General features: G+C 60.2%; 1 protein-coding gene across 3 annotated transcripts in view; it reads right to left on the bottom strand.

Annotated features, from left to right (window-relative positions):
* Positions 1-3,535: 3,535 nt before the first annotated feature.
* The window catches only part of SLC25A29 (solute carrier family 25 member 29), an 11,459-nt gene continuing 1,659 nt past the window's right edge, over positions 3,536-13,335 (bottom strand). Inside the window, exons 2-5 of one of the 3 annotated variants that reach the window (XM_023744437.1) lie at positions 10,339-10,448; positions 9,689-9,732; positions 5,724-5,807; positions 3,536-5,400 (exon numbers count right to left, since the gene is read on the bottom strand). In XM_023744437.1, coding sequence (XP_023600205.1) covers positions 4,654-5,364 — 711 coding nt within the window. In that variant the 5' untranslated portion in view covers positions 5,365-5,400; positions 5,724-5,807; positions 9,689-9,732; positions 10,339-10,448 and the 3' untranslated portion in view covers positions 3,536-4,653. Of the gene's footprint in view, positions 5,401-5,723; positions 5,808-9,688; positions 9,733-9,809; positions 9,956-10,338; positions 10,449-13,335 lie in introns of all 3 variants that reach the window. The other 2 variants (XM_014445546.2, XM_006103107.3) reach the window with 2 other exon arrangements.

The raw sequence follows: 13,335 nt of genomic DNA, 5'->3' as shown, positions 1-13,335 counted from the left end.
CCCCCCCCCCCCCGGCCTGAGGGTTAGTCAGTTCTCCCGCCTTAGACCCCTGACTGCGCCGGCACCAGCGGGTGCGCCTTCCCCTCTGCCACCGGAGGGCGCTGTGCTGCGGCCGCTCCCACACGGTGTGAGGTGGGGGCGCGCTGCGCTGGGCGTGGGGCTGCCAGGACCCATCTGCATAGGCCTGGCTGGGTCCGGAGCCCGGGTCCCGCGGGGGAAGCTTAGAAGCCTGCACCTCGGCGCCCACAGCCTTTCGTGCCATCCGCTAACACGCTCGGCCCAGCGTGGGGACCGCAAGATGGGGGAGGAGGGTCACTCATTTGTCCTTCAGCACCTGTGGGGCCACCAGCTGCTAAGGGGACACTCGGGGAGGCCAGCCAGTTGGAAAGGCCTCGGGATTCGCCAAGGCAGAGGGCAGATGACCTTGGGCCAGTCGGGAGCTTCATTTTCCTCGGCAGAAGCTGGGCGGAGGGGAGAAGGGGGGCTGGGGCAGGCTGGACCTCAGGAGAGGCCGGGAGGGAGCGGGCTGCGCTCGTGATGCCCTTGTAGGACCAGAGAGGAGACATTAGAGGAGGGGCCACCTGAGCAAGGCCTGGGGTTGGGAGGCTCCCGGCGCACCCCTGGACCAGGCGAGGGGTGGCCGGATCCCCGTCTAGTCCTGGGTGAAGTCAAGGCCTGGTGTGGGTTGGGAAGAGGGACCAGAAGCCCCCCAAGCCGGGCTGCTTTTTCTCTCCCCACCCCCATACCACAGGAGCGGTGGGTGGGCTCTCCCTCCTCAGCCCACTTCCACTCCAAATCCTTCCACCCCATCCCAGCCCCACTCCACCAGTCCCCCCGTTCATTCTAAAGCTGGGCCACTGACTCCCCACCCATCTTCACCGGTGACCTCAGCATTGGTCTGCAGGATGGTCCATCCTTGGCCTTGTCCTCCTGATGACCCCACTCCACCTGCCACTGCCATGCCCACCCCCAAACCTCGTGTTTCCAACACCTGCAACCCCCAGTCTCTGTCCTGGGGTCCTGCTCTCTCACTGCCACTCCTGCTTCTCTGGGACTGCACCCCAGTGCCCTCAGCCAATCACCTCCTCACCATCCGGCCCACACAGCTCCATGTCCCAGCTTCCCGCCCTCCTACATTTTTGCCTTCCCTTGTCTCTAGCAAAACCCAACCTGGCCCTGTGCTCAGCAGCCTCTGCCCTCATCTATCCGCTCAGCCATTTATTCACTGTGCCCCCCCTTCCCAGCCTGTCTCCCACCATCCACAGGGACATTTAAGCCAGAAGAGGCTGTCATGGTGGCCTCCCACCTCTCACCCCCTCACATCCACTCAGGCATCAATTCTGCCCACTTTGTTTCCCAAACCCACCTGGATGCCCAGGGGTGGCTTTCAGGGTCTGCCCAGCAGGCTGAGGAGCCCACCACACCTTGAGAGCTACCGAGGGAGCTCCAGGGACGGATGGTCCGCACTGCAGACCTGCCCTGCCAGCCTGCCAGGGCATGGCTCCCACCCAGCAGCACCTAATGTGGAGCACCACCGCCCCGCTCAGGTGAGCTTCCTGGCCTTGGGAGGGCTGGACACCCAATGCCCATCAGCAGGCCTGCAGAGCCGGGCTGGGTGGGTGGGGCCACGGGAGGGCTTCCCAGTGTGGGGGGTGAGCAAAGGGCTGTATTGGCCCAGCTCCCCGAGGCCACTGCCTCCACCATCGTCACAGTGGGCACACCCTCCCCTGGGAGGGCCGGTGGGTGCCATGTAAGGGAGGCACAGCAGCAAGGAAGCCGAGACCAAGGGGCACACGGGGTGGGTCCTGAGCCTGTCCAAGGTTCCTGCCCCTCCCTGTGCTGCTGGGGTGCCATCGGGGTGTCTGTCACTGCAGCCACAGGAACTCGGTGATCAGCCTGGGCTGTAGGTGCAGGCGGGCCACGTGGTGCATAGCCAGGCCCGGGGCAGGGCTGCGGTGAGGGCTGCAGACCAGGAAGGCCTTCGGGCTCTTGACCCAGCACCAACTGGCCGTGTGACCTTGGACAGGGCCCTCCCCGCTGGCATCCCCCGCTGCAAAACGGAGGCTAAGAGGACTGGAGAGGGAGTGTGCACAGGGGTGAGGCGCTGCCCCTGTTACAAGATCCTGCCATCAGGGGGAGGCCGGGAAGGTCCTCCCTCAATCCCAGCGGCCTGCGGTGCTGACAGTGAAGGTGACTTCTGACCTTCCAGCCCTTCCAGAGGATAAATGCCTGCCGTTTGAGCCACATCTCCAAGATAACTGTCACGTCCAAAGAACAGTCAGTACCTAGGCCACAGTCTGCAGGAGTGGAGTGTTCCCACGGGCTGGGACTCACCCAGGGGACATTCTGGATGTCCTCCAGGAACTGAGACAGCCCCGGGCTCGGGGGGGCCGGGGGGGGTGCTAGCTGGGGAGGCGCTGGGGACCAGGTTTCCCCTTCATTACACAGTCTGGGTTTTGTCCGCATTTTTATTTTTTGCCACATTAATAGATTACTTATTCCAAATAGAATAAACATAAATTTAAGTCAGGAAGAAAATAAATTGTCAAGTAAATAGATAAAAACCCCACACTTCTCCCAACCCCTCTTCCCACCCAACCTGTCGGTAATGTTTAACCGTCAGTGCTCACAGTGGGAGTGGGGGACCCTGGTTTTTAGCATTTGCCTGGGTTCTCTCAGAGGAAAGAGGCAAGAGAAGCCAGGGGGCTTTATGGGGGAAGGAGCTGCTGCCTGGGACCCCAGGGAGGGCACACTGTTAACAGGGTCTGTGACACACCCGAGGACACCTCACCCAGCCCCCTCCTGGCCTCCTCTCCCTGGAAACCGCAGACAAGCCCAACCTCACAGGCTGGTGCTGGGTTAAATGGGGTGTAAAGGCACCTGAGAGCTGGCTCCGCTCCTGCAGGGAGAGCCGGGGGCCCTCTCTCCTGCCCACCCTGTGGGCGGGGGGGTGGGGGGGGGCAAAGCTTTTTGGCTCAGCAGTTGGGAAGGAAAGAGCCTCCATCCAGGCTGGTAGCTTGGGAGACACAGGGTGTCCAGGATTGACCCCAAGAGGCTGAGAAGTGGGGGTGGGCACCCACGGCCTCCTCGAGGCGCCCCCAGGAACCTCTTCGGCTGGGTTAGGTCTAATCTCGGCTGGGCAGTTCCACTCACCCTCCTGCCAGCGGCCATGTCTGACCTGAGCACAGCTGGGTCCTCCGGAGAGCTCACAGCTCGTGCTGCCAGCCCCGCCCAGCGGGAGGACGAGGGCCAGGCCTCCTGTCGCTGGGGTAGCCAGACACCCGGGGAGCTCCTGCTGAACGCCCAGCCCTCGCCCAGCACGTCTGAGCTGTGCTCAATCCATCCTCATGCCTCTGTTAGCCCCATTTTGCAGACCAGGAAACTGAGGGTCTAAGACGTGACCCAAAGCCGACCTCAGGTCACACAGCTGGGGCTGCCATCAGGGCCGGAGGGTGCAGACCACCGAGCCGGCCCCTCTCACTCCGGGGAGGGTGTGGAATGAAGCCCCTTCTGTGATACACAAACGAAGCCTTGATCTTAAAAAACAAATAACTTTAATACCAGTGACACCCATGCACAGGGTGGGAGTCCCGTCTTCCTCGCCCACAGGGCCTCCTGGGAGAGCTTGGCACTGCCCAAGCGGCTGAGCCCACTCAGGGCAAAGGGGGCCACAGGCACCTTCCTCTATGCAGTACCTTCCACCTCCCCAGCCGGTCACATGGCCGCACGGCACTGGATGTGCCGGGGCCACCCCGAGTTCCCACTGCAGCCCTAGCTTCGAGCGGAAGCCCCAGAGCGTGGGCTCAGCTCCCCCTCAACCCAGAGGGGCCCAAACTGGCCACAGCCATGCCCACTAATGGGCCCTCCCACCTCACAGGAACACCAGGCACCAAGGAGCTTGCCCAGGTAAGACACCATTTGCTGGAGAAGGGGGGTGGGGTGGGGGGCCCATACTATCTCCCTCTCCACCCCTCCACTCGCCTTTGGAAACCCTGGCTGGGGGTAGTGGGCCAGAGCTCCAGATATCGGCCGACCCGTGTCCCCATTTTATAGATGGGCAGCCTGAGCCCCAGAGGGTACAAGAATTCCCCTCCCCCTGGCTGTGTTTAAAACTATGGAGGATACGGAGCCTCCAGCAAATCCCATGGCCTTTTGGCGGCCCCAGGTCAGCCTCCACTGGGAGTGCCATGTGGAGAAGCTGGGGTGCATTAGGAGAGGTTCAGTTCTGATACCAGGAGGCACCGGGGCTGCCTGTCCTCATCCTAGAGCCTGGACAGGTGGCCAAGAGGGGCCTGGAGCTCTGCCAGGTGGAGGATGTGCACTGAGTGTCACTGGGCAGCCCAGCCACGGGAGAGCCGGGGTGGTGGGTGGGATCCCAGGGAAGCACTGGAGTGTTGGCTGGGTTTCTGGAAGCTTCCAGGTAACAGGGCCAGCTTCCTGACTGCACAGCATGGGTGTGAGCATCCCCACTTCACAGCTGAGAAAAATGAGGAGTCAAGGCTGTGGCCAAGGTAACCCGGCTGATGAGTGGCACCGGGCCCAGATCTGATGGAGTCCCAGCCCTCTGGTCTGGGCAGGGGGCCGATTTATGTGGATGTTGGGTGGATGAAAGGTGGCCCCGGGGAGGTCACGCCCTGTCAAGGGGGCGGAGCTTCACAGGCTGGAGGGCTGGGCCAGCGCAGGCCCCGAGGCGGCGGGCACACCCTCGTCCTCGGACTGGTCCTCGGGGCCACGTGCGTAGGTGAGCACGATGGTCACGGTGGCGAAGGTGGCAGCGTTGACAGGGAAGGCGCGCAGCAGCGTGGACGTCAGCCCGCGCGTGAACACACGCCAGCCCTCGGCGCGGTAGCTCTGGCGCATGCAGTCGAGGATCCCGTTGTAGCGCGGGGCGCCCCGCACCCCGTCGGCCTGCAGCCGGGACTTGACCACGTCCACGGGGTAGGTGGAGAGCCAGGACAGGATGCCCGACGTGCCGCCCGCCAGCAGCAGCTTGGGCACCAGCAGCGAGTCCCCCGGCTCGCAGCCCAGGGCACGCGTCACCACGTCGTAGGTGAGGAAGTAGACGCCGAAGCTGGGCGTCTCGCGCAGCAGGGTGGACACCATGCCCCGGTTCACGCCGCGCAGGCCCTCGTGCCGGTAGATCTGCGCCAGGCAGTCCAGGGAGCCCTGGTAGTTGCGGGCCGCGCCCACGTCCTGCAGCTGCAGCCGCGTCTTGGCCAGCTCCATCGGGCAGCAGATGACGCACTGGATGGCGCCGGCCGCCGCCCCCGCCAGGAACTGGTTCATTGGCGAGTCTTGGCCCAGGGCCCGCAGGGTGTTGCCCTGCACGCCGAACACCAGCGCGTTGATGAAGGTGAGCCCCATGAGCGGTGAGCCCAGGCCCTTGTACAGGCCCAGCACCTGCGGGGACAGAGGGGCGTCAGGTGCCCACTCCCTACCTGGGGCCTGGGCAGCCCAGCCTACTTCCCCTGGGAATCTGCACTGCAGGGTGGCGGCAGCCCCAGCCCACCCCAGGTTTCCTAAGGGTCAAAACAGAGCCTTATTAGAGCCAGAGCCCCCAACCTGAGCGTCCTGGGCATTCACACCATCCCATTTCCAAAGTCCCAATTCCCCCAACAGGCTCCCGGCTCTTTCTCCCCCCCACCCCCCAAGGGGTCCGGCCCCGCAGCCTCCTCCTGGCTGGCTCCCACCCCTGCCCACCTGCCCCAGCCCAGGCCACTCACGCTCTCCTGCTTGATGATGGACTGGAAGCAGTGCAGGGTGCCTCGGTACTGGGGCTTCTCCAGGCTCTGGACCTGAAGCCTCACCTGGAAGGAGGGCCCAGTGAGAGGTGGGCAAGCCAGGGACAGAGCACCCAGCTCCATGGCACCCATGACCATGGCAGAGGCCAGACCCACGGGGCAGGGGGCCACGCAGCTAGCTTTCTGTGGCTTTGGAATCCCAAGGTGGGATGAGGCCAGGTGTCCGTGCCTCTTCAGGGAGGGGTATCAGTGAGCAATCAGCCAGAGACAGCCAGCTGCACTGGACGACACCCAGAGGGGCAGGGGCCCCCCGACCTGAGACGGGTAGAGGCTGAGTGTGAACAAAACCAACTCCGTCTCTGTGACCTCACTGTCCTTAGCAAGAGAGCAAAGCCTGCTAGTTGATGATGATGACCTGCGTTCCTTAAAGTGTAGCCATGGGCAGTATTGTCAGTTAACAGCGGGGACAGCATGACAACCGAGAAAAAGATCAAATTGGTGGTAGTGTCAATGATACGCTTCTGACCCCTGGGTCTGGGGTGGAACGCGGCCCAGGGACCACGTCTTACAGTATCTAGAATGGAGAGCTTTAAGGTTCGGGGAGTCAGGAGCTCCTTTAGGACGAATGACCCGCCCTGGAAAAGTGGTCGTTCTCACACAAGCCCAGGAAGACCCCTGACCCAGGGGGATGATTTTTCTCGTCCAGCCCCGCCCAGGCCCCCAACCCAGGACCTGTGCTATGCCCTCCTGCCCCTCCTGCCCTTGCTAGGCCCACAGGGAACTTGGGGTCAGGCCCAGGGAGGACAGAAATGTGGGGTTCACCTGGTCTCTGGGTGAGGCTTTGGCTCCCCTATAACAGAGTTACATTTTTGCTCAGGGTGGAGCCAGCTCCAGCTCAGGAAGTAAAGGCGGTTAAAGCAACACAAGATTTCAACATCGCATGCGGGCCTATCCCCTGCCCTGGGACAGCCACTCCCTGGCGAAGGTGTCCCCAGCTACTGTCGTGTCCCTGGAGTCTAAGGACAGAAACCCACCCTCGTGTGAGGGCAGTGTGGCCGAGGACAGTGGCTGTGGTTCTAGGCTCCACAGAGGGAAACCAAATTTTGGACTCAAATTTCGGTCTCCAGGGTCTGGAGGAATAAACTGAGAACGTCCCTGTTGTGAGGCAGTGTGACTGACACAGACACAGGTGTCCCCTCGCCCCTCTGGAGCCCAGGTCTGATGACACGAGGCTCAAGGAAAGGCCAAGTGAAATGGGCCCTGGCCTTGGGAGGAGGGGGGGGTTTGGAGAGGGGAGGGGGCTTCGGGCCTTGTTCTTCTCCCATGATTCCTAGGTTTGCATTCTTAGCACCTTTGCCCTTTCCTATACATTAAGTTTTCATTTCAGCTGCAGGGCTATGAAACAAATGCTATCTCTGCAGAAGCAAGCACGTATGACATTTCTGTTTTTCAGCAGAAATCACCCACCGGGCGGGGACGATGTATGAAGGACTGTGGGTTTTTTCCTTTTAGTTTATATGTCTCTGTTACGGTTAAATTTTTTTACAACTTGAATTACTTTTGTAACAGAAAGCCAACCAAAAAAATGTGTGTGTACCTGACGACTATACACAGAAACGTCGCCTGCCCAGGGGAAGGCCACGCACGGGGTGTGAGGGCAGGTCACCCAGCCCCCAGCTCGCACGGGGTGTGAGGGCCGGCTGGTCTGCTGGAGGAAGTCACTTGCTTTTCTACATTTCCCAATTTGCTTGTAAGAAGAGCGTTTAACTTTTATAATGGAAAACAGCCAGTAAAAAAATGAAGCCATTATAACATTAAATTAAACCACAAGAGCGCTCCACGCCCAGCACCATGTGAGCCCTGGGCGGGACAGTACGGTCACGGAAGGTGATGACTGGGACAGGTTTCTCCCCTTTATAAAAAAAACTCAGATTTTAAAGACAGTTTGCCCAGATGTGATGCTGGTGGGGAAAAAAAAAAAGTCACAGATTTGCTCCCTCTAGGTGCCCGGTAAGGGGGTTCCAGAGAGCATTAGCCCAGGAGGTGCAGAAGCTCCTGCACCCCATTTGCTGCAAGGGGTGCTTGTCCGGCTCAGGAGCCAGAGGGGGCAGGGATGCCAGGACCAGTGCTCTGGCCTGAGGGACCCAACGGGAGCCTGCAGAAGGCCTGGCCAGGCCTGGGCTGAGTCACAGCTCGGAGCGGCCTCCGCAGCGCTGGGCTGAGGACGTGAATCAGAGCCACTTCTTGGCTGCACGCAGCTTCAAGAGGCCTTTACAACACGTGACCACCAGATATAAACACAGCACAACGTGGACACTGCCAGGCTGGTCCGGGCTGCCTGGCTGTGGACAGGCTTCACAGGCGGTCAGCTGAGCAGAGCCTGGGCAGCCGTGTGGACACACGCCACCAGGGCCTCGCTCTCGGTGGCCCTCAGGGAACTCAGGGGCCGCTGTGTGGCCAGAAAGCCTGGCCCTTCGGCCTCCTCCCCGGACCCGCCCGCAGTGCGATGGGAGGAAGTCTGTGCTCTTCGGGACCGGCCTCTCCTCACGTAGCCTACACCGTGCACCGGCCACCACCGGGGCCTCAGGAATCTTGCCCAACCCCTCACTGTGCAGACGGGGACGTCTGGGCCCAGAAGCAAAGTGACAGGCCCACGTCACTGCACCGACCAGCGGGAGGGAGGCCTGGCCCTGCACCAGGCCCAGGGACAGACCTTCCCCAGGAGCCAGTGCATAAGGCGGGGCCCCAACATCTCTGCTGCAGGACACCCAGCCCCCAGCTCGCAGGTCCTTTTCCTGGCAGAGGAACCCCTGGGTCCGGAAACAAGGAGACCGGAAGCCGCCTCGAACCAGCGAAGGGGATGTCCTTGCCTGAGCTCTGCCCTGCCCCCGTGGGCAGTGTTCACAGGGGACAGGTCTGCCCTGTGCCCTGCCGTGTACAACAGCCGCCCTGGCTCCCGGGTGAGCAGATAAGGTCGGGCCCTGACTTGGCTAGTTCAAGGGCGTGAAACCCCAACCACAGGGAAAATCTGAGCTGGAACCTCTGGAGGGAGGACGTGGCCTTGCTTGGTTTCTGCTCTGAGGTGTCTGAGAACCTGGAACTCAGGTTTCTCGGGGCGCGGGGCTTGCTGCGTGCTGCCCGCCAGCACCGCACAGGTGTGCACCTGCCCTGGGAAACGCTCACCAATGTCTTGACAATGACGGTCACCTTCCTGGGGAATCCTGACGAGTTTGGATTTTTCCGTATTTTCTCCCTGAGCTTTTCTTTCCTTTAAGAAGCGGTCTGGAGTTGTTTTGCAAGAACAGTTGGGGATTCCTGCTCTCAGCGAGGGGAGACCGGCCCCCCGGTCTCAGCTGGCCAAGCCCCAGGATGGACCTGGACAGGCCGCCCCTGCTGGGAGATGTGGGGCAGACCAGGAGGCCCAGCCCACTCGGCTCAGTGGGTAAGTGGTCGCCCATCTGGCGTCACAGAGACCCATTCTCCACGTTACTCTAGAACAGCGGTTCTCAACCTGTGGGTCGCGACCCCTTTGGGGGTCGAACGACCCTTTCACAGGGGTCGCCTAAGACCATCGGAAAACACATATATAATTACATACTGTTTTTGTGATTAATCACTATGCTTTAATTATGTTCAATTTGTAACAATGAAAATACATCCCGCATATCAGATATTTACATTACAATTCATAACGGTAGCAACATTACAGTTATGAAGTAGCAACGAAAATAATTTTATGGTTGGGGGTCACCACAACATGAGGAGCTGTATTAAAGGGTCGCGGCGTTAGGAAGGTTGAGAACCACTGCTCTAGAACCTGTGGGAAGACCCTGAGGGTTCCTAAGGTGGGCCCTGGGAAGGAGCCCCAGCCACCCAGACCCTGCAGGCTTCTGTCCTCTGTGTGGGCCTCCACAGGGCCGACACTAAAACCACGACAAGTGACTCACCTTGACCGTGTCAAATGGGTGTCCCACCAGCACGCCTGCCACACCTGGAGGAAGAAAGGGGGACTTGAGATCCAGATGTCTGACACCTGCAGTGGGGGGTGGAGCTATGGGAGGCCGTTACCTGCTGTGCACCGAGCTCCTCCCGGGAGCCCCTTAATCCTCGTGGCTGGAGGATGAGGGAGCATGTGAGGGTGACATCCCCAAGGTCACGCCAGGATCTGTCCAACTCAAAGCTGGTGTCTCTCCCTCACCCTGCTGCTCACGCAGCTGAAACAGAAGATGTCCCCTGGGGGCTGCATGGTCCCACTGCTCCAAACACCCCTGGCATTGGCAGGGGACTCCAGAAACTGGACTTGGACCCTCACTCAGAACTGGGTCTCCCCTCTGTCACCAGCTGGCCGAGCTCACAGAGGGCTCAGTGTCTGAGCCTCATCTCCGAGTCAGTCCCGGTGTGAGCACCGACTTCCCCCAGGGGATTCCCGGGAAACACCCACCCAGGACCTGGTGCGAGGCAAGTGCCGGCTGACCACTCCCTTCCCCAGTGGGAGTCGCCTGATACCCAGGGAACAGCTTGTGACTGCGGTCATGCCTGGTGGTGTGTCGGCCCCGGCCCTGCCAAAATCCAGCCCCCCTCGGGGACAAAGGCTCACAGACACTTCTGAGGCCTGCACGCTGTGCAGATTGCAGACGCCTTGTTACCCCACCTCATGGCGGAGATGCTGAGGTTCAGTGAGACTGAGTAACTGCCGCGCTTTCCTCCCTAGGATTTTTAAAAAATATGTTTTTATTGGTTTCAGAAAAAGAGGAAGGGGGGGAGAGAGAGAGAGAGAGAGAGAGAGAGAGAGAGATATCGATGTGAGAAAGAAACAGCGATCAGTTGGTTGCCTACCATACACACACCGAGAGGGGGATGAACCTGCAACCCGGGCATGTGCCCAGGCCAGGAATGAACCTTGGTGCAGGGGACGATGTTCAACCCACTGAGCCACACCGGCCAGGGCTTCTTCCTAGAATTTTATGTGTGTACATCCTGGAGTCCTTTTACCGCCAGGAGTGTTTACGTATAATTAAAACAGCTAACATGTAGTGTTTCTGCCTGCTGGTTACTATTCTTAGTTTTGTACCTATACTAGTTCTCTCTCTTAATACCTATACAGAAAGGACTATTCGCCCATTTGATGGATGAGGAAACCAAGGCATGTAACATGTCCACGCCACACAGCTAGAAATGGCGGAGCCGGGCCCGGCTGGTGTGGCTCAGTGGTTGAGTGTCGACCAATGAACCAGGAAGTCACAGCTCGATTCCTAGTCAGGGCACATGCCTGGTGTTGCAGGCTCAGTCCCCAGTAGGGGTCGTGCAGAAGGCAGCTGATCAATGATTCTCTCTCATCACTGATGTTTCAATTTTTCTCTCTTTCCCTTCCTCTCTGAAATCAATAAAAAATATGTAAATTAGAAATGGTGGAGCCAGGACTCAAACCCTGTAACCCACTGGAAAATGCCCCAGGGAATCCAGCTCTTCTGCAAAAGCCATTTTTTTTTAAGGCCACCAGGGAATGGTTCTGTGTCTGCTGAGGTTCTGGGGCGAGGTGCAAAGGGGGCGGCGTCCCAGAAGTCCTCTGGCTTCCAGGCTTTTTCTGTGTCAATAACTGATTTATTCAGACAGGAAGACTGAGATTTTATCGTGGACTTCAGGAATGCCGCTGGAGATGCCAAGGGCGTGTGCCTTTCTTCTTCAAAACAACCCTGCCTGGCACTGCACCAGCCCTGTCACTCTGCAGACTCACCTTTTGTGATCAGAGAAAATTTCCACTTTCACTTATCCATCACAGTCGCCATCGCCAGGCCTTTCCTCCTCCTGGAGCCCTGACGCTCACAGGTGGACGAGGAGGCCTGGCTTCCACACTGTGGTTTTGGTCCCGAGACACACTTAGCTTCTGTAGTGTGAGATCAGCCTTTTTTTTTTTTTTTTTCCATTTCATGTTTTGAATTTGAAAATCCTAGATCCAGAGCCTCTCTTCTTGGGCTGTAACTGGATTCGGGGTGTCTGGGATACCTAACACTTGCCCGTGGTGTGCTGATTGGCCTTCCTTCTGCCTCCGGCCGGCCCCTCCAGCCCACCAGGCTCCTTGTGGCCAGGCCCAGCCTCGGGGTCCCGGGGATGCAGGTGCTGGGAGCGCTGGAGGTTCCCTCCCTGTGGGAGAGGTCCTGCCTCCGGCTCCAGACTTGTCTCAGCCTCTGGGATGGGAGGGGCAGACCCTCACCCACCGGCCTCTGCTGGCAGGCCCCAGGCAGGGTCTCCGAGGGCAGACACCTGCATTCCCACTCGCTCCCTTGACTGGTCTCAGCGCCCTCGCCCAGAACATCTGCAGGCACAGAGTGGGCCGCGGGGCCTGCCTGCGTCAGGGCCTCAGGCCCCCAAAGCCTCATCCTTTTAACCTCACAGTCACCTGAGAGCCAGGAGGCCTCGCCAGGCCATCTCCCTGAGAGGACCCTGTCTCCCAACTCCAAAGCCAGTGCCCACTGCCCTACAGAAGCTGGACTCGCGGGGACACCTCCCACCCCATGACCGTCCAGAGAGGCGGAGGGAACCACCATCCTGAAGGCACCTGGCAGCAGGGGTGGTGGGAGGGGTACCTGTCCTCCCACAGGGCGTCCCCCTGCCCATGTTGAACTTCTCTCTGCACTTCCTCCTATCCATGCCCCCAGCAGGAGACCCCAACCAGAGCCCAGGGTCTAAGCAGGCAGAAGACCTGAGGCTGGCCCCCTGGTTGGAGAGCAGGCAGGCATACTGAGCCTTCCAGGGCCTCGAGGTTGCTGTCAATCAAGGTCCTGCCTGGCCTCTCTCAGAGCCAGCTGAACAGGAGACCCACCCTCAGACAAACAGCCTGGTGTGCTGTCTGTCCTCCCCTGAGTGGGAAGTCAGAATCTAGGGACCCTGGCCACTGAGGAGAAGCTCTGACCTCATCTGCCCTGAGCCTCCAGGCCTTGAGGAGCCAGACAGGGGCCTCTGGGGGGGCGGGGGCACGCTCTGAGGGGGAGGTGTCACCTGCACATGGTTCCTGCAGCCTCCCTGCAAGGGCCAGGCCATGCCAGGGGGCCACGGCGGCCCTGGCACACAACCAGGTCACTGTTGCATGGGTTAAAGGGGAGAGGACTGCCCTTGCCTGCTCTGTGGTAGGAGCGGGCAGTATGATTTTGTACTAGTCCCTCCACTTCTCATACTGACCCTTTGCACCCCTCCTGGCAGCTACTTCCACCCTCGTCCACCTGGGAGGCTCAGGCCTCGGCTCACACAGCAGGGAGGTAGGTGGGCACCACTCACCCTGTGCTTGCATGGGGACCCCAGTGGACAGTGGGGGGCAGCTGGTGAAGCGCCTACAGCTCAGCAGGCCGCTGGACCCTGGGGCCTGGTGAGGATGGGCCGAAAGGCATTCTAGGAAGAGGCGCCGCCTGAGCAAGAGCCCAGAGTGACTGGACGTCTCTAAGCAGGCCTGGGCCTGGGACGAGGGATCCTACCCCGAACCCCCAACTCCCAGGACACCTGCAGAAAAACAGAAGGAATCCTGCCCCTCTGGGGAGAGAACCCACGTTCCCCAAGAAGTTGGGAAGGGGCATTGGTCCTGGGACAGCCCCCCACCCTCTGA

The sequence above is a fragment of the Myotis lucifugus genome, unplaced genomic scaffold (assembly GCF_000147115.1).
Source record: "Myotis lucifugus unplaced genomic scaffold, Myoluc2.0 scaffold_464, whole genome shotgun sequence".
Lineage (NCBI taxonomy): Eukaryota > Metazoa > Chordata > Mammalia > Chiroptera > Vespertilionidae > Myotis > Myotis lucifugus.
Note: the sequence above shows the minus strand (reverse complement) of the source record. Positions and strands in the feature narration are given on the sequence as shown.